Source organism: Monodelphis domestica, chromosome 2 (genome assembly GCF_027887165.1).
Source record: "Monodelphis domestica isolate mMonDom1 chromosome 2, mMonDom1.pri, whole genome shotgun sequence".
In the NCBI taxonomy this organism is placed as follows: domain Eukaryota; kingdom Metazoa; phylum Chordata; class Mammalia; order Didelphimorphia; family Didelphidae; genus Monodelphis; species Monodelphis domestica.
The window spans coordinates 320,253,628-320,280,417 of record NC_077228.1 but is presented as its reverse complement, the minus strand read 5'-3'; the positions used below and the strand labels follow the sequence as shown (position 1 = coordinate 320,280,417).

General features: G+C 35.9%; 1 protein-coding gene across 4 annotated transcripts in view; it reads right to left on the bottom strand.

The window, feature by feature from the left end:
• The window catches only part of COL19A1 (collagen type XIX alpha 1 chain), a 453,356-nt gene that overhangs the window by 62,280 nt on the left and 364,286 nt on the right, over window positions 1–26,790 (bottom strand). For all 4 annotated transcript variants that reach the window (XM_056818442.1, XM_056818444.1, XM_056818443.1 and 1 more), the window contains 7 exons: window positions 26,663–26,716; window positions 21,497–21,550; window positions 17,153–17,206; window positions 13,548–13,592; window positions 4,453–4,503; window positions 4,330–4,374; window positions 3,727–3,753 (listed from right to left, as the gene is read on the bottom strand). In XM_056818442.1, the coding sequence (XP_056674420.1) occupies window positions 3,727–3,753; window positions 4,330–4,374; window positions 4,453–4,503; window positions 13,548–13,592; window positions 17,153–17,206; window positions 21,497–21,550; window positions 26,663–26,716 (330 nt within the window). The remainder of the gene's footprint in view (window positions 1–3,726; window positions 3,754–4,329; window positions 4,375–4,452; window positions 4,504–13,547; window positions 13,593–17,152; window positions 17,207–21,496; window positions 21,551–26,662; window positions 26,717–26,790) is intronic.

Sequence of the window (26,790 nt, the reverse complement as noted above, 5' to 3'; positions counted from 1 at the left end):
ATTCTGTGGTGAAGACATCCTCTGAAAAGACTTTAATTGCCATGCTGAGGGAATTGAATTGTTAAGTCTGTGGTCTGGATGAGTCAGCAGTTGCAGCCTATGGTTAAAGGTGACACTGAATATGCCTTTTCTCACAGGTAATAGTTATTTAAATGTGGGGTTTGAGGGGAAGGTAAGATGGGGACAAGAGATAAAGGAGAAAGAGAGAGGTGAGGCACAAAAGCTTCTGGGAAAAGAGATTCTCTTGTTTCTGGCTCAGAGCTCAGAGCTATTTAGTTAATAAGATCGTCCATATCTATTATTTGGGGAAAAATATTGAGTGCCTGTACCTTGATTTCCTTATAAACCCAGGAAGAGAACTAATAAGTAAATGACAAGTAGCATTTAGAAATTGCTGAAGGTTTGTGTGATTGTCAGCTGGTTCACGTCTGTACAATTACTCTCCACCTAGGCTGCAAGTAACATAGATAAAATTAAAGCGAAGGACATTTCATTAGTTAGCTCAAATTTAGGAACATCAAAATCCTTTTGTTTGGGTCTCCTGAGGGAAACTCCACCAGAAAGGCATATGGTGTTGAAATAATTAATTCTTTTGCATTTGATCCTAATATCAAGGTCCCCAAACTCTTCTGATGATGATGAAACACTGGAAGCACAGATCTCTCTAAAATAATTGCTACTTCTGAGGCTCAAGGTGAATAGGCTGCTTGACTCTTTGACCATCTCTTTCACTAACATACTTTGAACATTTATTAGGCATCTACTATGTACACGTAGATGGCACAATGGATAGAACACTGGGCTTGGAATTAGGAAGACTCATCTTCATAAATTCAAATCCAGCCTCAGACATTTACTAGCTGTGTGATCCTGAGAAAGTCAATTAAGCTGGAAAAGAAAATGGCAAATTATTTCAGTATCTTTGCCAAGAAAATGCCAAATGGGCTCACAAAGAATCAGACACAACTGAACAACAAAAATAGCCAATGTACAAGATACCACATTGGGCAAAACAGTCCCTATCCTATAATGGTTTAGGTTTCACTGAGCTGAGGGGGTAAAGGAAGGAAGAAAAAAAGCAAATAAACAATAAGTATATTTGTTGTAATTTCAGAGGGATAGAGTACAAACATTCAGGGGAATCAAGAAAGGTTAAGAAGAGGCATATGAGCTAAACTTTGCAGGAATGAATGGTTTCTAAGAGGTGCAGTTAAAGAGAGGGTGAATTTCAGGCATGAGGAATAATCAAAGAAGTTAGAGATAGAGTGCTGCCAATGATGAGCATTATTTGAGTAATTACTGAAGAAGATAAGCTCCTTGAGGATAAGAATTATGTCTTACACTTTTGTATGTCCTCTAGAGCCATCTAGGGCAGAGATGGGCATATAGTAGGTATTCAAATATTTGTTGAATGGAATTAAACTAAAAGTTGAAAACATGTTATTTTTCCTCAAAGAATTGATAATCTTTTAGTGTGAGGAATAATACATGACATCTGGGATCATAAAATATTTATTGGACATTCCCTGAACAAAAATATTTTTAAGACTACTATAATTGGAAGCTAATTTGAATGCCAACAACAGAAAGGTCAGGTTTCACATGGGATGTAGAGAAAGGTGGAGCCAAGTACTAAGTGAAGTAAGTGGGTAGTGTATCTTGAGAGTCATTCAAATGGAACTTCACCTAAAATCAATTGTCATGTCCTTCTCCCATAGTGCCTAAAACTCCAACAATAATAATGATAATTTTTTGCTAAAGTGTTTCCCCTTTAGAACAAGCTTCTGAGAACTGAGGGGGAGAAGATGATATAAAGGATAGGAGGATAATGAAAACTAATTTTATCTATATTACATTTCCCCTAGAGTCAGGGTAATGTGTGTTCTCTCTGTCTCTTCCCCCCCCCCCTATCAGATACACACAAACATACATGCATTAAAAATATTAAGAACTCAATTTTTGTTTTTAAGCCTTTAAAAATGGAGAACCTCTTCCCAAATTAATTTTAGAACTTGTACATTTGTTTTTTCACCCTTAAGTAGCTTGACTGATCTACCTGGTTCAAATTTCATGAAAATATGTCCAGTGATCTAAGTTAGTCCTCATTCACTTTCTTATTTTTTTTTACCTTTCATCTTAGATTCACTACTGTGTATTGATTTAGATAATGGGGGTTGTGTGATATCCCAGGGTTACACATCTAGGAAGTATCCAAGTCCAGATTTGAACTCAGGACCCCCTGTCTCTAGGTCTAGCTCACAATTCACTGAGACACCTACTTGCCACTTTGTCATTCATTTTTACACCTAAACAAATTTGAATTTGATTTTGATTTCCCACAATGAACTTATAGCTTCTTATATTAACAGCACTATTTGCACCAAGATAAAACCTTAAGAATATTGTAGGAAAAATTGCCAGCAGGGCAGCTAATTATATTGTATTCATTACAAACTTGCCATCTTGGAGATTCTTGGGTGATTCAGAAAGATCATTCTGATTATTTGAATTGAAAGTAGAAGACTAGATAGGCAAGGGATTCCATAATATGAAAAAAATTTAATTCAAATTAGGATGAGAAATTAGGTTATTGAAAAAGAGAATAAAAATGTTATAGGTGAAGAAATGACAACTTGTGGCTATTGAGTACAGAAGCAAAGATGGCTACTAAATTATTTATCCATCCAATTGAAAATATGGTAGTATGTTAATAGAGGATGAAGGAGGTCTTAAAGAGAAAGATAATTGTTTTTGCCCTTAAGGCTATGGATATATATTTTCAATTACCAAGAAGAAAAGAAAATATTGGATTCATCAATCCTCTGTTTTAAATTGTGCAATGATTGCTTTTTTTGGCTTGATCTTTCACTGCCTTAAAATCCATTAATTTAATCTCATCAGATGGAAGCAGAATGGAATAGCTGTTAAAATATTTCATATGACAAAGGGAAAGAATCCATTGGTTTTGAATATATACCTGAAGGTTAAAGGGACATTAAAGGGGAACACACAGGCTAGAACATATGTTTGAAAAGGACAGAACAGAAAAAAGCCCAAGAATTAAAGAAATCTAATTAAATTTGGCAGATTTTTTAGAGTCGAGCTCCATGGTTGAGAGAGATGTTGGATCCAATTATCATCTTCTTGGCTGTTAGATAAGGTATTCTCATTACATGCTGAGAGTTAACCTCTTGATACATTACTCCTAATAAGTAGGTTTATGACAGCATACTAAATCTTCTCCTTTGGGATCAGTGTATAATACATATAAAGCAAACAAACAGCCTCTCTTTTTCTCTGGCACATGTATTAAGGAATTTCATCCCAATAAGGGCATTCTAAAATAGGACTTTGTTTAAAATTCCCCTAGGGATTTTTATAGAAATGGGCAAATTCAGTTTGCTAAAATAATGAATCAGAAATAGGAAAAGTCCTATAGGAGAAATGTTTTATTTATCAACAGGTCTGTTTGTTCTTTCCGGAGTAACAGGATGATTTCTGAAACAAGCTAAGGCTGAGAAATGAGTTGCAGGGACAGTAGCAATATGAGGCTTTAGGAAGAAAAGATTGAAAGATGTCTAAAAAATAAACATATTGCCTTTTTATGTGTGCCATGGCACACTGATGGATATTTAGAAAGATAGACTTGTTTCACTTTATTCCCCAATTTCAATTTAGAAAGAATTGCTATTTTTTAAAAGGAAGAAAAATCAAAAGTCTACATACCACTGCACCAGGATCTCCTTTTGGACCCTAAAAGAAATACATTGGAACATTTATTTTAAGTGACCAGCAGAAATAGAGAGAACCAAAGCATCTATTCTTGGGTTGTGTTGGATGTTCTGATGATTTCCCATGATTAGTCATATATATTTTGTATATGCCCAGAGCAACACTTCCACTCTAAAAATGCCTGAAGAGTATTCTGTAAAAAAATAGACTTCTTCAGGGGGTGAGTGTTTGGAGCAATACCCTATGCTCTGCCATTTATTATGTGTGTCACCACTGACAAGAGGCAACTTTTCTGGGTCTCTGTCCTCTCATCTTCAAAGCAAAGGTATTGGTTTGATGATCCTGAATGTTCCTTTCAATTCTTAATCTATGATTCCATGTTTTTATTTCCAGGAAGTGGGGCAGCAAGACAAAATACTAATTATTTGTTTTTATTGTAGATAAACTTTTAGCAACTACAACCCATCTTTTAATTATTTTCTTTCTGCTTTGAAAATTTTCACCACAAGTCAATGTGAAAGCCTTTATCAACTTAGGACTCTTTTCATGATTACTGTTTGGCTAACATGAGGGTATTTGAAAGAAACAAGTACTCACTGAAGGACCAGGGGGGCCTGGGTAAGTAGCAACACTTCCACTTCCCTAAATTGATAAGAAAAGAGTCAATTAATATTTATCCATAACTAGAAAATGATTTTAAGTGATTTAAAAAGTGACTACCTGGAGTTTATATAAACTGCTCATTCCATTCCCTTCACTGAGTGGCATACCCTGAAAGATGAGAAAAACAATCATTCAGCTTATACAAGCATTATCCATTTCCATCCTTTCATGTCAATGATCCAGAAGAACTTATGATTTGTACTGGATTTTAGAAATGAATGCTATTAACTCCCCAAATGCTGAAACACCAAACTAAGATGATTAATTAGTTCTATAGTATTCATTGACAAAAATTTATAGTCTTTTTTTTTCAACTTTTTCAAAAGAAAAGACAAAAAACCCTGTAAAAGAAGGTAAGAAGCATGTGAGTCATACCTGGAGCATAAAGGTGCTTTTAGGATGCAAAGAAAAATGGTATCTATTCATTAAAATTCAGTTGTTGAATTGCCAATTTATGCTGTTTATAGCCTGCTGACCTCTGCAGCATAAATCACAGACTATTATACAGGAGAACTGATAAAAATGGGAATGCAGGAAAATCTAGTTATCGAAAAGTAGTTTTCTCCAGTTTTTTTCTTGAGACATAGATGATTAAGGAATAGATGCCATTATGTTATGTCAATTGATCTATAAAAATGCATCCCCAGGAAAAATTGAGGAACAACTTTGTAGGCACAAAGTTAACACATAATTTATAAAACCCTATATCAATAAATACTTAGAACCACAATTCTTGAATCATTAAATCAGGAAATGTCTATTCAGGGAAACCCAAACTTTCCACAGACCCCAATATAAAGAGCTAATGGTATATTGGAATGAACTCTGACAGGGGAATCTAAGGATCTTCTTAGTTTTAAGTTTGGCTCCTCTGATAACTGCTTGGGTGACTTTGGAAAAGGCTTTTTATGCCTTAGGATCTTAGTTTCTACTTCTATAAAATGAAGAGGGTAGAGGAGATGAACCTCTCTAAATATTAATGTTTGCCTGGACATAATAAAAGTCAGCTAGACCAAATTCTTTCTTTTTGTGTGGATAAATATTCCTAACTTTTCTTTCTTTTATGATTGCCATATTCCATTTGAAAAAATGTAGAAGAAAAAAAATATTCATCTCCATTTGGGGATTCTGGCTTTATAGTGAACCAATATAAGTCTTTAACGCCTTCCTTTTCTTTTCTTGGCTCATTCTGAAATTGGTCAGAAAATTTGAAGAGAGTTTTGAAAAAAAAAAAAAGGATATGGATGCTAAGGAAAAAAATCCTTAGATTTATATCTTGTCATTCCAGCTCTCTCTTTTCCTTACAACTTCAAATCTTGTTCTATATATTTTTTTACAAACCTTATTTTTATTTTTTTTTCATTTGAATTAGTTTATTTAGTCAATTTAGAACATTATTCCTTGGTTACAATAATCACATTATTTTGCTCCCTTCCCTCCACCCATCCAGCAGCCAATGCACAATTTCACTGGGTATTACTTGTGTCCTTGATCAGAACCTATTTCCATGTTGTTGTTTGCACTAGGATGTTCATATAGAGTCTACATCCTCAACCATATCCCTTCGATCCATGTATTCAAGCAGTTGTTTTTCTTCGGTGTTTTTACTCCCACCGTGTTTCCTCTGAATGTGGATAGTGGTTTTTCTCATAGATTCCTCCAAGTTGTTCAGGGACATTGCATTGCCACTAATGGAGAAGTCCATTACCTTCGATTGTACCACAGTGTGTCAGACTCTGTGTACAATGTTTTCCTGGTTCTGCTCCTCTCACTTTGCATCAATTCTTAGAGGTCATTCCAGTTCACATGGAATTCCTCCGCTTTATTATTTCTTTGAGCACAATTGTATTCCAACATATACAACATGTATCACCAACATATACCACAATTTGTTCAGCCATTCCCCAATTGAAGGGCATCCCCTCATTTTCCAATTTTTTGCCACCACAAAGAGTGCAGCTATGAATATTCTTGTACAAGTTTTTTTCCTTATTATCTCTTTTGAGTACAAACCCAGCAGTGATATGGCTGGATCAAAGGGCAGACAGTCTTTTAGCACCCTTTGGGCATAGTCCCAAATTGCTCTCCAGAATGGTTGGATCAATTCACAACTCCACCACCAATGCATTAATGTCCCAACTTTGCCCCATCCCCTCCAGCATTCATTACTTTCCATTGCTGTCATGTTAGTCAATCTGCTAGGTGTGAGGTGATACTTCAGGGTTGTTTTGATTTGCATCTCTCTGATTATAAGAGATTTAGAACACTTTTTTCATGTGCTTATTAATAGTTTTGATTTCGTTAACTGAAAATCGCCTATTCATGTCCCTTGCCCATTTATCAATTAGAGAATGGCTTGATTTTTTTGTACAAATGGTTTAGCTCTTTATAAATTTGAGTAATTAGACATTTGTCAGAGGTTTTTGTAATCAAGATTGTTTCCCAATTTGTTGCTTCCCTTTTTATTTTGGATGCATTAGTTTTGTTTCTACAAAAACTTTTGAATTTGATGTAATCAAAATTATTGATTTTACATTTTTGTGATTTTCTTTTCTAGCTCTTGCTTGGTTTTAAAGTATTTCCTTTCCCAAAGATCTGACAAGTATGCTATTCTGTGTTCACCTCATTTGCTTATAGTTTCCTTCTTTATATTCAGGTCATTCACCCATTCTGAGTTTATCTTGGTGTAGGGTGTGAGATGTTGATCCAAACCTAATCACTCTCATACCATCTTCCAATTTTCCCTGCATTTTTTTTTATCAAATAGTGAGTTTTGGTCCCCAAAACTGAGATCTTTGGGCTTATCATAGACTGTCTTGCCAAGGTCATTTATCCCGTCTATTCCACTAATCCTCCTTTCTGTCTCTTAGCCAGTACCAAATTGTTTTGATGACCACTGCTTTGTAGTATAGTTTGATATCTGGGACTGCAAGTCCTCCTTCCTTTGCATTTTTTCCCCCATGATTTCCCTGGATATCCTTGATCTTTTGTTCTTCAAAATGAACATTGTTATGTTTTTTTCTAATTCAGTAAAAAGTTTTTTGGTAGTTCAATGGGTATGGCACTAAATAGGTAAATTAATTTGGGTAGGATTGTCATTTTTATTATGTTAGTTCGTCCCACCCATGAGCAATCAATGTTTTTCCAATTGTTTAGATCTAGTTTTAATTGTGTGGAGAGTGTTTTGTAGTTGTGTTCATATAGTTCCTGTGTTTGTCTCGGCAGACAGATTCCTAAGTATTTTATATTGCCTAGGGTGATTTTAAATGGAATTTCTCTTTCTAATTCTTGCTGCTGAAATGGGTTGGAGATATATAGAAATGCTGATAACTCATGCAGTTTTATTTTGTATCCTGCAACTTTGCTAAAGTTGTTGATTATTTCCACTAGCTTTTTGGTTGATTCTCTAGGATTCTTTAAGTAGACCATAATATTATCCACAAAGAGTGATAGCTTGGTCTCCTCATTGCCAATTTTAATACCTTCAATTTCTTTTTCTTCTCTAATTGCTACTGCTAGTGTTTCTAGTACAATGTTAAATAATAGAGGTGATAATTGGGCATCCTTGTTTCACTCTTGATCTTAAAAGGAAGACTTCTAGTTTATCCCCATTGCAGATGATGTCAGATCTTGTTCTTTATACTCAACTCAACCTCTCATTCTTTCACCACTAAATTCTTTTCCAGGTCATCATCTTTGCATTGGCTACTTTCTATTCCCTTTCTCATATTGACTCCAGAAACCATCTTGATGCTAGGCTGTTCTCCTCTCTCTGAAATTCTTTGCCTACTTATCCTATTGTTTCAATCTTAGATTATTCCTACTATCCATTACCTTAATTCCAAGCCAAGTGCTTCATATCTATAGCTAAATCACAAAGCAAGAGAAAATCACGAAATCACTTTGCTCGAGTCACCTGCAGATTTATGTAACATAATCACAACTGGGCCCTCACTACTAGAAGACAATCCTTTTATATCTCCCTAATTGGTTCACCATTGCCCTTAGCACAGTGGCTTATCTAAAACTTCTCATCCCATCTACAACTTCTCATGGATCCCAATGTACTCACTCTTTCAGTTGAGTATCTTCCCTCATTTTTCATGGAAAAAATTGAGCCCTTTGGCTCAGAACTCTGTCTTTTTCCCCTTCTTCATCTTACATTGTATCACTTAGATACCTTTGATTATTATCTCTTCATTCACCCCTAAATCACATGAAGAGGTTGCCTTTCTAGCTAAAGCAAGTCCCTCTGTATGAAATGATCCCATTCCATTCCATCTTCTCCAGCAGATTGTTTCCTCTATCATACCCGCTCTCTCACTAATATATTTCTATCTACTGGCTGCTTCTCTACTGCCTACAAACATACCCATGTCTCCCTCATCCTCAAAAAACTACATCAATCACTACTATTCTCTTTCATGTCTCTTCCCATTTGTTAGTCAGTTAATAAACTTTAAGTGCCTACTCTGATCAAGGTACTGTGTGAAGTTCTAAGAATATAAATAAAAGCAAAAGACCATCCCTACTTCTGAGGACCTGAACACCTGATGGGAGAGCTAACAAATACATACCACATGTATAAATAAGCTATAACAAGATAAAAATTTTAGTTAAATTTATTCATTTATTTACTTATTACTTTAAAATTCTAAATATCTTCCTTCTTCCTCTCCCTGCAGTAGAGAAGGCATCATTTGACCAAAAAAAGTATAGTTAAACTATATATCTTGATTTTTTTAAATTTATCAGCTCTTTCTCTGGAGGAAAAAACACACAAGTTATTCTTCAAACAGTATTCCATTGCTGTACATAATGTTTTCTTTATTCTCCTTATTTTGATTTTCATAATTTTATGCAAGTCATTTCACTAAAAAAAATTAACCTGCTTATCTTTTCTTATGGCACAGTAGTATTACATTAAAATCATATGCTACAACTTATTTTACCATTCCCTGATACCCTACCAACTTCCAGTTCTTTTTAAAAGATAGAATTCTAAATATAAAACAAGGTAGGCACTAGAATTAAGGGAATTAGAAAAAAGTTTTCTGTAGAAGGTAGTATTTTACCTAAGACTTTAAGGAATCTAGAGAAGCCAGGAGAAGTTGAGGAGTTAAGAACAGCCTAGGCAGGAGAAATAGCCTGCTCAAAAAGATGTCCAGAACCAAGAAATATTGTCTTATTCAGGAAAAGCAAGAAAATCAATGATATTGAATTGAAGAATATTTATAGGTTGTAAGGTTTAAGAAGAATGGAAAGGTAGTGGGACTAAGTGATGAAGGGCTTTGTAAAGCAAAAGAAGATTTTATATTTAATCCTTAAGGTAATAGGGAGCTCTTGGAGTTTGTTGAATATGGAGGTTACATAATTGGACTGGTATTTTATCACTTTGGTCTCTAGGGGTTTGACTGGAGTGGGGAGAAGGTTGTAATAGGTGGACACACAAGTAAGTGATTGTAGTTTTCCAGGTGTGAGGTGATGAGTGGCTGCACCAAGGTAGAAGTAGTATTCCAAGAGATAGGAGAATTTATTCAAGAGATATTAAAAAGGTGAAACCAAAAATTCCTTGCTACAGTCTGGATTTGGGTGGGTGAGAGATAGTGAGGAGACAAAGATGATATTGAAGTAGTGAGTCTTGGGGACTAGGAAGATAGAGGTGCCCTTGAAGGCAATAAGGAAGTTTGGAAGGAGAGAGGAAATGGGGGAAAGGAAATGAATTAAGTTTCGGACATGTACAGTTAAAGATGTTCACTGAACACAGAATAAAAGATGTCTGAAAGGCATCTGGAGAAGTGAGACTAGAAGTTAGCAGAGATGAATGAATGAGTATATTTGGAAATCATTAACATGGAGAATAATAGAATAATTGAATCTATAGGAGCTGATGAGATCACCAAGCAAAGTGACATAGAAAGAGAATAGATGAAGCTTCAGGACAAAGTTCTCTTGGACCTACAGTTAATGAGCATGACATGGATGAATATTCAGCAATGGAGATTAAGGATTGGTCAGATAGGTAGGAGGAGAATAGGAGAGAATGATGTCCTGAAAACCTACAGAGAAGAGAATACCAAGGAGAAGAGGTGATCGGCATTGTCAAGGGGTGCAGAGAGGTCAAAAAGAATAAGGATTGAGAAAAGAAAATTGGATTTGGAAATTGGAATTAATTGGTAAGTTTGGAAGCAGTTGCAACGGAATGATATGGCCAGAAGCTGTATAATAGGGAGCTTAAAAGATAGGGAGAGGAGAGGAAGTAGAGGTATCTATTGTAGAAAGACTTCTCAAAGAATTTAGCCACAAAGGCCAAAAAGACATATAGCATGGTAGTGGGGATGGAAGAATTGAATGATGACTTCTTTTAAAGGATGAGGAAAACAAAGCCATAATTGGAGGCTTTAGGGAAGTGGACAGGAGACAGGGAAAAATTAAAATCAAGAGACTAGAGATGTCAGAGGAAGCAATTGATAGAAGGTAGAAAGAAATGAGATTCCTTCTTTAAATAAAAGAGTCTGCTTTGGCAATGAGTAATGCTACATATATCTTTGTGTGATATAGAGATGAAGGAATGGTAGAAGACATCTAAAGCATATGAGATGATGAGGAGGAAAGAAATAACTCATGGTGAATGGTCTCATTTTTTTTTAATTTCTGTAAAAAATGAGGCAAGGTTCTCAGTTGAGAACATGGAGGGATGGAAAGTCATGGGACATATGAGAAGAGAAAAAAAAAAAGTTTTGTCTTACACACATTTTTTTTTTACCTTCCAAACCCTTTCCTCTCTTCAACTTTCCTATTCATGGAACTGCTATCCCTCCAGTCACCAACACTCTCAACCTAGGTTTCAAGGTCAAATTCTCAGTTTCCATATCCAATCAATAACCAAGTTTTGTTAGTTCTACCTTTGTAACATCTTTCTTATATGCCTTTTTCAGATACTGTGATTTCCTTGGTGCAATCCCTCATCTCCCCAAACCTAGACAATTTCAATGGACAATGGTTGGTTGGCCAGCAAGTCTCTCTTCCCTCCAGTTCATCTTCCATGCAGATGGCAAATGGGTCTGCCTAAATCACAAGTCTAACTGTGTCATGCCTTCTATAGTTCAAGCGAACTATAAGGTTTTCTCACAAGTCCTTCTTTTCCACAGACTCTGTAATCTAGTAACTTCCCCCCATTTACATTCCTTGAAAAAGAGACTCTGATCTCTTAACTACAGAATTTTCATTGACCATCCCTCATGCCTAGAATTCTTTCCTTCCTCAACTTTGGCACTAGCTTTTCTGATTATCTTCAAATCTCAGCTAAATATCCTACTTTCAGAAAGTAGCCTTTTCCAATATCCTTCATTTCATTACCTTCCCTCTGTGATTATTGCTAATTTATCCTGAATATTTCTTGTTTGTATATAATTTTCCTATTGTTTTCCCCTTTAGAGTTTGAGAACTCTTTGAGGCCAGCCTTTAAAAAAAGCAAAACAACTTTATTTGTATCCCCAGTGCTTAGTACAGTGTCTAACATGTAGTAGGTGCTTAATGAATACCTGCCGGTCACTTATAAAGCCAATCTTAAGAGTATTTTTTGGATGCTCTGATAAGAACCCTGAGGACACCATTTCCCATTTGAACTATAAGCTCTTATTCTACTCTCTAGGATTGGATGGTTTTTGTCACTCTAAGAAATGAAGTGATTTTGTACTAAAATGCAACCATAATAACTAGATTACCCTTTTCTTCCCTGTAATATTCTCCCTAGACTCCTTTGACCCCTACACTTGTATGGGAGATTCTGAGATTTGAATTATTATTCTTACCTATAAAATGCAAGTTTTAATTAGTGGTCTCTCCCTTGACTATTTAATGACATGAAAGGGGATATAAATAGGTGTTGGCTGTTTCCAGGAAAAAGGAAGGATTTTTCATATTTGTACTACATGAGCAAAATTGTCCTCAAGAATATTTCTGATAAATGTCTTCCTATTCCCCTGGGTTCCAACTCCAACTCTTGCAAAATACTTTGGATCTCAAATATTTCCTTTTCCAATGATTTTCTTTTTGCAAAGTAGACAGATTTTTTATTCAATTGTATGGAAATGGCCTGGCTAAAAGTATAATATTTAAACAGTATCCTGTTTAAATATCTTATCTTTCTCACTTATTGGTAAATAAAAGCTCTTGGAATTCTTAAAGCCAGAACTGGTATGGTCAAAGCAAGATTTTGTCCCAGAGTGCTAATATGGATAATACTTCTTCATGAGTACTCCCTATGGCAATCACAATCCTGCTTATGATTAGTCTAGCCATCTCTTCTTCCCAATCAGGGTTGTAACAGTTCAATTCCTGCTGAGGCTTACCTCCTTCAACCCAACTCTTGTAAGAGCAGTGAGCAAAATTAGCCACTTCTTGAGCATGATTTCATTTATATTTGGATGGTCTTCTGTGTAACTATCCTAGTTCATTGTTTTTGTCTCAGATGAAAAGATTCCTTAATGGGGGAAGGATAAATATTTAGCCTTGTGGGACTCAAGAACCCTGCTATAATTTGAATATGACTTCAGATGAGGAAAGAATTTAATTCACAGATCTCAAGAGCTAGAAGGGATCTTGGAGATGATCTAGTCAAGTCATGTGTCTTTCTTTCATTATTATCAGCGTCACAAAATTATTATATATGTTTTCCAAAAAGAAAGTTTCATGTACTATACATCTTATTCCCTTATTAGGATGACATTTCTAGAAGGCAAGGGCCATATTTTGCCTAAATTCTTTATCTCTACATTGCATTAGTATTCTTAAAGTAAATGCTTGTTAATGATTTTAATTCATTGATTATCCTTGACTTCTAGAAGCTTAGACTCTAAGAAAGTACTGATGTGTGCATGCAAGTGTGTGAGGTGAATAATCAAATAATTATACTAATGCAAAATGAGCAGTAAAATATGCATATAGAACAAAGATAAATGTATTTTGTATGTGGAACCCAAAGGGAAGAGTCAAATCTGTCTAAGGCTAAATGGGTTAAGATTTACTTATACCTAATAATGTGTGTTATTTGTTTTATATCTAAATATTGATTAGATGATAGGTTATCATTGTTAAACATATGAATTGCAAAGATTTTAACCATAAGAGATAAAAAGAAGACAACTTACAGGAGGTCCAGGTGGCCCAGGTTTTCCAGGAGATCCTTCATTACCCTAAAAAAATAAAAAGGATTTTATATAGTCTGAAAATATTTGGTTTAGCTATTCCTTTCTTGTGTCACCTAGTTTCTATGAACCATCAATCTGAATGTCAAAAGAACCATCCTTTGAAAAAATGTATCAGTACACCATTTTGCTTCTACCTGTCTCATCATTAATCCTAACACTTTCTCACCCAATTCTCTCAATATAACTCAAGAATAAATCTAACTCCTTTATTTTACAGATGAGAAAACTAAGGCCCATGGAGGTTAGGAGAACAAATTTTCTAAGATTAAGGACTGTTCCATTTAGTGTATTTGTATTTCTAACACCAGAAACAGTGCCTAGAACACAATGGACACTTAATAAATGTTTGTTGATTAATTGTTTAAAGTTACAATGATAGTATTAGAGATGGGATCTCTTCCTTATGCACAAAAAAGAGCAACATCTCTTCTCTTCTCATGTCTTCTTTTGTCATCCCTTTGGAAAGAATTATGTGCAGGTGACAGGAATCATAAGCTAGCTACCACAGGTAGTCATACTCCTGGTTTTAACTGACAATTGCCAAAAATTTCCTACAAATGTGATATACATGGTGAGGTTTCTACACACAGACAAAGGAACCTGGGCCACTTTACTGCCTTCTATTGGCTTGTTTCTACCTTAAATCTGCTGTATCCACCTCAGGTTCTGTGTGCCAGGGATAATGTTCATGTAAAACTGTACACAAAACCACCAGGAGTGGAAAAAGAACAGCTTTCTTCATTTGGCAGTGTGGCATGGTAAATAGAAAACTAGCTCCCAAGTCAGGAGGACTTGAGTTCAAGTTTTGTCTCTGACCCAATCTAGGTGCATGACCTTGGGCAAATTACTTAACCCTCCATATACTAGGAAACCTTCTAAGACTATAGCTTGCAGAGATTTGGATCGGTAGATGGAATTTCCTCAATAGGAGTCCCTTTAAAAAAATCCTAGACCCAATCTTAAAAAGAAAAAAGAAATCAGAGGCAGATGCATCCTTCTGAATATAATCACTATAGAATTCTACTTTGGGGAGATTTTCTTTACAATAAAAAGTGTGCACACATTACTCTCTTTTAAAGAATCAGGATGAAAAATTTATGAGAGAAAAATTCTGGATTTGTCTTGAGAAAATATATTTCATAGTATTCTTTTTATTTAAATACAATTCAAAAGTTTCCTTTTTTCCAAGGTAGAGTGACTTTAGAAACTTTAATTTCCAGGTATTCTAATGTTCCTAGCTTTTTCTCAGAATGTTAATTTTGTATTAAAAGCAAATAATGACCAAGTCCATAGATGGCTTTGCATGTAATACTAATCCAGGCCAGCTAGTCTCACTTCTTTATTTTACAGAAGAGGAAACTGAGGCCCAGGAAAGTTAGGAGAATATAAATTTCCTAAAATTAAGGATTGTTCCATTTACCATATTTATATCCTTGGGACCTACCACAGTGTCTGGCATAGAGTAGACATTTTAATAAATGTTGTTGATTATTTTTCCAAAGTCACAATGGTAGTGTTAGAGGCAGAATCTGAAGCCATCTTCCATGACTCTTAGAGCCAATGTTCTTTACATTGTACTTAGGATTAAGAAGGAGCTAGTTACACACTTCCTATTCATATAATTCAAGTGTCTTGATGGCCCATGGATGTTAGTTCATTTCCTGAATCTGGATCAAATATTTGTGGCAAATAGCTTTTCCTATAAAAAGCATCCTGCCATCTTTTACATTCACATAGAGCATAATAAAACATCTTTCAACATTTCTCATTCAGAATACATTCCCAAGTCTTTGAATTTGCCTAAACACATTATATCCCCACAATCCATCCTCATGGGTGTCTCTAAACCAGTTATATGTGAGTGACTGGTGACAAAGTGTCCTTCAGGGAATTATGCCAAAGTTTCCATGAGTCAATTAACAAGCAAAAATATACAACTACTAAAAGACACTTTCTGGCATAAAATCTACAATTACCACTCATTTTTCATCTTGGTTTGTTCCTCAAAGCTCATATGAGTGTGGAATTCCCATTAACTTCAAAGGCAATGGAATGCCTGAATGGATTCCATAGAGTATGGAGAATGAAAAAAGGGACCCTTGTGACATTACCAGAGCAAATCTTCTAAAACTCTATAGAATAAGCACATTGTTTCCTTTAAATTTATGTTAGCATTTCTCTGTTACTCACTGCCATAATGCCTCATTTCTGTTCAGTGATGCGATTTGCAATTAAAAAAAAAAAGAATTTTCACTGTGACAGTGTAATGTCATGCTACCTCCTTCCCCAAAGTCTTCTTTCCCTGGCATTAGAAGCTAGGCTTATTTGGCTTAGCCAAAGGCTCAGTTCTTGTCTTAGGTTGGTCTTAGAGAAATGGATATTAGGAGTTTTCACTTCACTAGCTCAGGGCTCAGTCAATCTTGCTTCTGGTCCTATTCTGGCTTCAGGCCCCCTTGTGATTTATTTTTGCCTCATACCTAAGTTTCCTAGGAACTTCTTGTTTTGTGCCCTTGCTGCTATTGCCTAGTTGTTTTTCAGTTGTGCCCAATTCTTTATTACCCCCTTTGAAGTTTTCTTGGCATAGAGACTGGAGTGGTTTTCCATTTTCTTCTTAGTTCTTTTTATAGATGTGGAAACTGAGGCAAACAGGATTAAGCAACTTGCCCAAGGTCACACAGCAAGGGTCTGAGGTAAGATTTGAACTCAGTAAGATGAATCCTCCTGACTCCACTACGGACACTCTAACCACTGTGCTAACTAGCTGCCCTTTGATTGTGACCTGCTTTCTCAGAAATTGGGTTTCCTGCCCTTTAGCCTACTCCTTCAATTTGTGGATTTCATGCCTGGTATACAGCTTTCCATAAACAATGGATTCTCTTTCTTTCATTAAAAGCAAACAACAGCAGAGTCCACACATATAATATTATATACAGACCAGCTTATCTATTCTTTTTATTTTACAGATGAGGAAACTGAGACCCAAGGATGGCAAGCAAATATAAATTTCCCAAGATTAAGTATCATTCCATTTACTGTGTTTGTGTCCTTAGCATCTAAGAGTGCCTTCATTTAGGTCCCCACTATTGGGTACTATTAGGTACTCAATGATCCTGCCAACTTCTTGGGCCACCACTGATTAATGTTCCTGTTCTCACTTGGATAGTGAGACCCCATGACTCTTGGACTCTTGCTTAATGTACTTAGATCCTTTCTATCCTCTTCTTTGTGGATGTATCTCCTACATCCAGACCAGCCAATATGGCAATCATTTTTGGAGCTCTTGTCCCTGTAGACTTGTTTCTCTTCGCTTTGCTCTCATGTTAAGACCTCCTCATCCCCACTACACTCAGTCCTATGGATCTCTCTGAAGACCCTCCTTTCACCTCCTCTGGGATCTCTTGTCCAACCTGAATCTTGGTTATAACAAGAAATAAACAAATATGCATACATATACACATGCATGCATATATACACACACATAAACATACATATGTAAGTATACATATAAGTATATATATATATATATATATTTATTTTTTTTTTACCTTTTCACCTTTTGCTCCAGCAGGACCAGGATGCCCAGTTCTTCCCAATGGACCCTGTAATAACCAGGTTGGTTTATGAGGAAAACAACACAATGACACAAAAATTTGACTACTAAAACTTACCCATTTTGAAGGTCATTTGGACCTAATTAAATCAGTCCTAAAAGCTTATATTTCTTCTGGCCGATAGAACAGCTGCATTAGACTGATAAGCCATCCACATGGTGAAATTTGTATTTTGTTGCTGCTTTCTTCACCTTGGCCAACTACATGTAGTGACCTTAATTGGAACCTTTTGATACAGCTAAGAATTTAGACTTGCTGTTTAAATGGTAATTTACATAACATTGCCCATTATGTCTTCCTAAATGGGCTATAATTTCTGAAAGCTATCAACTTCTTAAATACTTCAAGAAACTAGAGAATTAATAATTTCTGTACTGGGTTATATGATCTGCCTCATATCAACAGGAAATAAAAACTAACTCTAGTTTTGCTTAGGAGTCTAAAAGTCATATTTCCCATAATTCCTTTAGTCATCCATCTTTCCACTTTTAATGTTAGGTTAAAATTTTAAATTAAGCTTCTGGTAGTGAAAGTTGGGTCTATAATGATTGTGTGGAAAGCATAAGCGACTTAGAAATGTCAGCTGTGGCTGATGTACACAACCTGATGAGCATCAGGAAACCCAGAAACATTATAAAAACATGTTGCTTATGGCATGACTTAACTACTCCAAAAACAACAAACATTTATTTTTCACAAAATCAACCCCAAATTTGGATAAAATATTGTCTCTGACCTTCTGGAGCCTATAGTTAAGTAGGTAGATTAGACACTAATATAAAGATAGCAATAACACACAATATTACAAGCTAAGAGAGTAACAAAATAATGTGAGGTCTGAGAGAAAATATCACCCAACTAAAGAATGAGATATTAATAGACATCAGAGTAGAATAAAGGATAATAGAGATATGAGTAAGGTTCATGAAACAAGTAGCATTTGAGTTGTATTTTAAAATATGACTAAGACTTGAGGGTAGCTAAATGGCAAAGTGAATATGGCACTAGACCCAGAATCAGGAAAACTCATCTTCAAGAGTTCAGATCTGGCCTCAGACACTAATAATTGTGTGACTCTGGTCAAGTCACTTAATTTTATTTGCTTCAGTTTTTCATCTGTAAAATGAGATGGAGAAGGAAATGGCAAACCATTCTGGTATCTTTGGTTAAATAGGGCCATGAAGAGTCAGATACTATTCAAAATCAAAAGGAAAGAAATATTCTAGGCATATGGAAAAGTGAGAGATGGAAAAGTAATGGGTGGGTTGGCGAAGAAGGAAAGAGTGAGTGAAGAGCAAAATAATATGATTTAAGCCCTGAGAAGATGAAGTGGTTTCAGATTCTGCAGGGCTTTGAGTTTCAAAGGAGTTTCAAGCTTATTTGATAGTCAGTAGGGATCTACTGAAGATTTTTGAGCTAAGGAATGATATAACCAAATCTTTGCACAAGAAAAATAATTCCCAAAGAACCACAGAACTGTGCTCAGGTTGTATAGACCTAGAACAAAGTTTCTAGAGTCTATTGGGATTGTGCTGATACAGAACAAAGTTTCTCATTTAATGTTTTGAGAATAAAAATGAGAAATTCTTTTCCCAGCTCACCTAATCCAATTACTAATTTATCTCCAAAATGCAGTAACTTTGCTGTTGAGAAAAGGGGAAAATGCCTGAATTTATGGTGAGAGGAAAGTGGTACCTATCACTATGCATATTGCATTAGGAATCCTATTTAACTCACAGGATAAGTGAAGCTGTGGATTCTGGGAATTCAATTCAAGGAGCCTTTATGGAATAACTATCTTGTGGCCAGCACCATGTTAGGCAGTATTTAAAAAAAAACCAAACATGTAAAAGTTGAGTAACTTTGCAACAGTGACTGTTAGAAACTCAGTGAGGAAGTGAACTCTAAAACTGAAAGAGTAGAATTGGTCACTAATCTCATTGTATGTGCCCTTGTGCTGGGTACCTTGGGGGCTACAAGTATAAAGGACATTCTTTGTTTTCACTAGTAATGTCAGGAGTCAAGATAACTTACACTATAGAAGATAGTATACAATTAAGAATTAGTTGGTGGCTGAGATTAGAGGTATGGTGGTTCAGAGGTGGTCAAATAGTCAATGGAAAAGACTTCATGTAGGATGATGGACATGAGCTGAGGCTAGAAAACCAGGGACGGAGAGAGGAAAAGACATCCCTAGTGAAGTCTGCCTTTGGGGGAAGACCAAGACTTCCATGGCAGACAACTTTCATTCTCTGTGTGGCTGTTGACTATTGGGTCCCTCCTGGCTTGGCTTCTAAGAATTCTCTTCCTACTTGGGATTCAAAGTCATCCCATCCCCATGTCTTGTACCAATCCCAAAGGTAGGCAAAAAGGGGGGGGGTAGATAGCTTTTGAGCTTGAAGGAATCTTAGAATCTTTGTAGTCCAACATCTTCATTTTATAGGTAGGCAGGTGACACAGTAGATAGAGTGCTGAGCCTGGAGTCAGGAAGACCCAATTTCAAAACTAGCCTCAAACACTTACTTAGCTATGTGGTCCTGGGCAAGTCATTTAACATCTTCTGCCTCGGTTTCTCTAACTGTAAAATGGGGATGATAATAGCACCTATCTCTCAGGGTTGTTGCGAAGATCAAATGAGATAATATTTGTAAAGTGCTTAGTACAGTGCCTGGCCCATTTTTATTGTGTTTAGTCACTTTTGTCACATATGACTCTTCGTGACTTCCTTTGGGGTTTTCTTAACAAAGGTATTGGAGTGGTCACTTTCTTTCTCCAACTCATTTTATTGATGAGAAAAATGAGTCAAACTGGGTTAAATGACTTGCCCAGCACTGTAAGAATAGTCACTATGAATACTGCTCTCTGAGATTTTTAAGGTACTTTACTCAGATTAGCTCATTTTATCCTCACAACACTGAGACATGGATACTATAATTATCCCCATCTTACAGATAAGGGAACTGGGGTGGATCTAGGTTGGGTGATTTTTTCCAGAATCACACAGCTAGTAAGTGTCTGTGGCTAGATTTAAACTCAATTCTTCTTGACTCCAGATTCATCACCCTATCCACTATGCCACCTAGCTGCCTCTCTGAGGTAAAGTTTCCTCATCTGTAAACTAAGGGAACTTGATGACCTCCAAGATCTTTTCCAGCTCTAAAGCTATGATTCTGTGATTCTATAAGCCAGGTTTCTTCTCTCAGGAGATTCTGTATTTATTTGATGAATCCATTCTACTTCTAGTTCCACAAGGACAGGTATGAACAAAGGTAGATAGACAGACATGACATGGTGATGAGATAAAACTGGCAGGAATAAAAGCTTCATGCTGGGGAGTGATGGGTTGGGGAGGACTTGCTTTAGTACTAAATACTGTAGAGACAATTCTTCCTCAAAAATGCTTTCATTATGACCAAAAATAAAATGGAGCAATAAATCTTCCAGAGAATGAAACCAAATGGGTATTTTTTCTCTCAAACAGAATTCTTACCCATTCTTTAAATTTCAACTCAAATGCTTCTTCCTTCAAGGAAACCTTCTGCCCATCTCACCAGTCCATAATGACATTGCCCCTGAGATCATACATAGCACTTTGCAACTTTTGAGTGTACTCATCATTTACAGGGTATCCCAAAAATCTTAGTATTGTTTTAAGCTTTTTCTGTTGTTTGGTCAATTTTCAATTGTGTCTGACTCTTTGTGACCCTATTTGGGATTTTATTGGCAAAGATATAGATGTCATTTGCCATTTCCTCCTTCAGGTCATTTTATAGATAAGGAAACTGAGGCATATAGGGTGAGGTGGACTTGCTTGGGGTCATACAGCTAGTAAGTGTCTGAGGCTGGATTTGAACTCAGGGGTCCTGACTCCAAGTCTGGCAGTCTATCTACTCTGCCACCTTGTTGCCCAAGCTACTAAAGCTTAAAATTGCACTATGACTTTTGGAACACAATGTATTTGTTTCATAGGATCTCCCTTTTGGCATTATAAATTTCTCATCCAGACTAAAGATAGAGCAGGGACACTTGTCTTATATCAATCCCACATTTTCTTCATTGACTAGAACAGTGCTCTCTGCACATATCAGGTGTTTTCCAAGGACTTCTTGTTGTTGACTTATAGACAAATTCTTATTCTATGAAACTGAAACTAAAAGAGTTCCTAAAGGATGGCAAATAATGCTGACTGAAAACGAGTAGGAGGCTACTTCATCTGTGGTATCTTTATACATTAGAAAATCTCTTTTGAAATGAAACATAGTTACATCAAACACTTACGGTAGGTCCAATTGGTCCAGGGGCTCCTGGGGTGCCTGGAATTCCTTGAAGACCCTGAAATGGATATAATTTTCTAATATAAAATAATTGTATATCTGTAGAAACACCATACCTTCAGTAGCTACTCTAAAGATGTTACTATCTATGGTGGTTCAGGGAAAAATATTCTGGATAACAAGTCATAGACACATGGAATCTTAGAACTGGAAGGTAAGTTCCTTCCTAAGAGGTCATCTAGTAGAACCTTGATCTGAACTACAAACATCATCTGGTATTATAGAAGAAACAATGGTTTGGGAACCAAAAGAGTTGAATTCATTTCTACCTGTGACATTAAGTAGTTGTGTGACTTTGGACAAGTCATTAGACTTCTTGTGTTCCAGGTTGCTCAAGAAGGGGTGGATTAGATAGGGACTAAGGCTCCATTGAGCTCTAAATATATGACTATAAATAACACAACTTTTGTCTGAATATTTCCAGCAATGATACAACTCTTCATGGTGCTTTTCCCTACTTCATTTTGCTTAACCAAAAGCAATACACCATGCCACACAGTTTCAAAAAATTAGTATGCATACAAGAAAATATGCCTGACATTAAAGTTAGAACCACCATAATCTGATTTTTCTTTGATCATTCACAAATCACTACAGAACTTTTTAGAACCAGAGTCATAGAAACAAAGAATTCTAGGAACCTTAAATATTACCTAGTTCTCTGTTCTGTTGCATTCAATTAAGGAATCTCCTCATCACTAACACAATCCCTTCATTATGCTAGCCAAACATGAAATTGCTAGTTAATAGTGTTTTCTGATTGAACAAATGTCTTATGAAATTATTTCTTGTTCTTTAGCTTTGGTTCTGATATTCAAATCTAATCCAAGAATATCAATTCATAGCCTAGAACAAAAATTATTTTATTAATATTATTAATCAGATGGTAGAGTTTTTAAAGATGGAAATCTCTCATTAGAAATAGCATTTCAATGTGTTTTTAGAAATTAGATTATTCTACTAGTTTTTGATTTTCATAAGAAGAATTTCAGCCCAGGAGCAAATGGGAGTTTGATTCATGGAGTCATAGATCTAGAGATGAAAGAGACCGTAAGGATCATTTTAGTCTAATTCCTCCTTTTTACAAATGAAGAAATTGAGACCCAGACATGTAAAGTGATTTGACTAAGGTCACATGGGTTTGATGGTACTGCTTAAAAATTATTAACAAAGTGTTTTATTTTAATTTTTTTTGCAGTGCTTGAGATATTAGACAATATTGCAATTTAACTTATCTGAACCTCATTTTTCTCAACTATAAAGTGGGGGATAATAATATCTGCCTTGACTACTTCAGAGCTTTTATGAAGTTTAAATGAGAATGTATGTGAACGTGTTTTTCTAATTGTCAAACAATATACAAGACAAAAATAGATGAGTACAATAACTAGCAATGCCCATTATGTTTTTCTATGGATTGTTTTTATAATACATGACATTATTATAAAGTCATGTAACTTCCTGGGCCTCAGTTCTACCATCTGTAAAATGAGAAGCTTGGATTAAATGATCACTAAGATCCCTCAAAACCTAAACATATTATAAGAAAAGACAGACAGAGAGTCAGAGAGGAGAGACAGAGATAGAGGAGAGAAAAAGAATGAGAGACACAGAGAAAGGAGACAGAGAGAGGAGAGAGGGACACAGAGAGAGACAAAGGAAGGGAAAAAGTGAGAGGCAGAGAAAAGAGGGAGGGAGGAAGGGGAGAGAAATACGCCATGGAGGAGAAAAAGAGAAAGGAAGAGATATAGACAAACAGAGAAAGAGAAAGAAAGAAAGAGAGATAGAGATAGCTAGATAGCTAGATAGGGAGAGAGAGAGAGAGAGAGAGAGAGAGAGAGAGAGAGAGAGAGAGAGAGAGAGAGAGAGAGAGAGAGAGAGAGAGAGAGAGAGAGAGAGAGAGAGAGGAGACAGAGAGAGGTGAATGGGACCTAGAGAGAGCCACAGGAGAGAAATAAGAGAGGGAGAGACAGAGAAAAGAGGGAGAGGGAAAAGGGGAGAAAGAGAGAGAGAGAGAAGGGGGGGCATGACAGAGACAGAGACAGAGAGAAACTAAGTTGCAGATCTAGAAACCCTGAATAATTTATCCAAGATCACAGTGTGATAACAGGGATGAATCAGAACCCAACTTGTGCTTTTCCTACTATACAAGGTGTCCCAAAAGTATCAGTCTAGTTTAGTGTGTGTGTGTGTGTGTGTGTGTGTGTGTGTGTGTGTGTGTGTGTGTTTAAATAATAACTTAAAGTCACACTAAGTCTTTTGGGAAACCTGTACATACTACAGTGTAATAATGCATCTCACTTTACATGATTTTTGGAATCTTCTTAATCCATTATCAGTCTTCCAATTAATGTAAAAGAAACATTTTCCTTTGGAAAGATGCCATTTATAGATTGAATAACATGAATATCATCAAGGGCTCCTTTAAAAATCCTCATATTCCTATAAAGTGGTGTATGTATTCTATTTCACACATAATTCATTCCTGACCATTGTATCAGTCTATAGCTGCTGAATGAGTCCTGAGATTTTTTAATTTATAAGCTTGGGGCTCATTAACCTTTGATGACCACATTAAACTTTAAAATAAACTGCAGCCCATAAATAAAAAAATACATTCTCAGCAGTCTTTCTCTGAACAAGCTGAAATGTTGTAGCATAGATAGAAATTACTGTGGATTCATAAAGGGCAATAAGATAATTTTAGGAGACAAGCTGGTCATTGAGGAAGACAAATACATCACAGGTAGTAGGGCACTCCATTTAGCACAGAGTACCAAGCATAAGTAGAGATTAAAATTTACTATATGTCCATCCAGAGATCATCAGAGTTACTATGGCCCTTCAGTGCTTGGATATTTTGAGCTCATAAGTCTTGCCTCAGTAATTGTCTAGTGAATATTTATTTCCCATTGTAATAATTCATGGCTGACAGGAGCTCCCCATATCTTAATTATCCATATTATCCTGGAAACATGCTTAGTAAGCCTTGAGCACCAAGTGAGAGTCCATTGTGTTGAGAGAGGTGTGTCTGCCCTCTACCAGCTTCTAACAAGTTGTTCCCTTGGTATTCGCAATAAATTCTATAGAAATGTAAATCATGAACACTGGACAAATGAAGTCACTTTGCCATAAGCAATGGGTGTATAACTTCTCTCTAGAAAGTCTCTAGTCAGAGGAAGTAGAAACAATGGAGGATTGAAGATTAGAAAAAAATAAAAGTACTTTGCAACTGGACAGCGACTTTTTAAGTTTGAGGAAAGATCTTCAGTGGAAGATACGATGTACCCATGAAATAAATCTGTTTTATTTGACTTAAAAATTTGTGTGTGGAAGTAGAATTGAGAAGGGTGTTTTGGATTCCTGATTTCATCATTGATGGGAGCTACCATTGGGAGCTCCCTTACCAGTTGTTTTGTCAGTCGGTGGTGGCTGTCTCTTCAGATCCCCATTTGAGGTTTTCTAGGCAAGACAGTGAAGTGCTTTACCATTTCTTTCTCTGGCTTGTTTAGGAGAATAAGGAAACTGAGGCAAACTGGGTAACAGACTTGCTCAGGCACATAGCTAGAACATCTGAGGTCAAATTTTAATTTAGGTCCTCCTAACTGCAGGGCTAGCACTTCAACATCCACTGAGCCACCAACAATGCATATCAGGAATTCATATACCTAAAATTTTGCATGGAGTGAGGCACACTCATCCATGACCACATAGCTAGCAAATATGCTGTAAGTGTCAGAGGAACACCAAACCAGAATGTTCCTGTCTCCAAGGCTAGACTTTTATTCACTATGCCTTTTTGCTATAATGAGAGTTTGTGAGCTATGTTATTTTCAAAAAAATTCATTTTTAGAAATTATAATTTCCAATCATGCCTGAGAGTAATCAGGAGAAAGCTGAATGAATAAATTGGCTCTGTTTGATTTATAGTGTCCACGCTTGGGAAGCTGGTATCTTGAAACCACTAGAATCCCTTAATTCATTAATAGCTTTGTGTAAAACCTTGTATGAGGGTTACATTGTGTCCCATGTTATGGTCTCTTTATGCAATATATTTGAACTGGTAGCTATTTCTAGTGGAGCAGAATGCAATAGCTTTTTAGTCCACAAAGGGAGCAAAGTACCCTTCAGAATCAATAAAAATTAACTTTTAATGAATTTACCTTGAAGCCTCTTTAAAAAACCAAATTCCAATTATTTCCTGGCCTTTCTCTTATTACCTTTGCAATTGCCTCCAAAATCTACCTCTTGAATCTAGGCAGTTAAAAGCTGTTAGACCAATTTAAATCTGTTATTGTTATTGCATGTTGGTACAATCTACTATGGAGTTTAAGAAGCACAAACTTGTTTACTGTTGCTATTTGGAAAATAAAATCCATTTAAATACTTTATTTATGGGTGAAAAAAAAATCCTTGCCCCTGGACTTGAGTTTGGGAAGACATGTTTCCAGACTAGCATGAATAGAAATGAAAAAAAAAATCCTGGTAAAACCTAGTATATACACAAGGTATAGCCAACTATGGTGGCATAATGATAGGTAGATTCACCTGGAAAAACCAATCTGTTTCATGGTATGCTGGCTTTCTACACTAGCATCAATGTTAGCATATGCCAGATGGTTTACTTATTTTCATTAAGAATTATTAGTTTCAAAACTGCCCAAATAAACAACAATTTATCATCCTAATTGTTTTTTCCAAGAGTTAATGTGAATTATACTGTGACAGAATTGCATCCTTGAATATCACTGTGGCCCAGAGCAGAAATTCTGAGGCATTATCTCAAAACCATATTTGACCTTCAATTGGCTGTTTTACTCAGTGATTCAATTTTCTTCCTGTTTGAAATGGAAAAGCTAGCAGTAACATCAACACAATTTGTTATGTGAAAAATCAGCAAATAAAAAAGGCCCTGGAACTTGCAAAGACATATAAATTTCTAACTTTTTATTACTTTGTGAGCAGTTTAACACAGGCTGAAAAACAACCTTTTGGAGAGGAATTGCATGTTTGGTTGTGTCTAATGTATTGCAAATGTTTCATCAGTCAAAAAGAGATTTAATTATAATGAAAGGTAGAAAATATAATTAAAATAAGAATAATTTTTTACCTCATCACCCTTCTCACCAGATAATCCAGGATATCCACGCTCACCTTTGCTTCCCTATGAAGACACCACATTCAATAATCACTCTCCTATTTTCCAACAGGTATTAGAGAACTACAACTTTGAAAGTG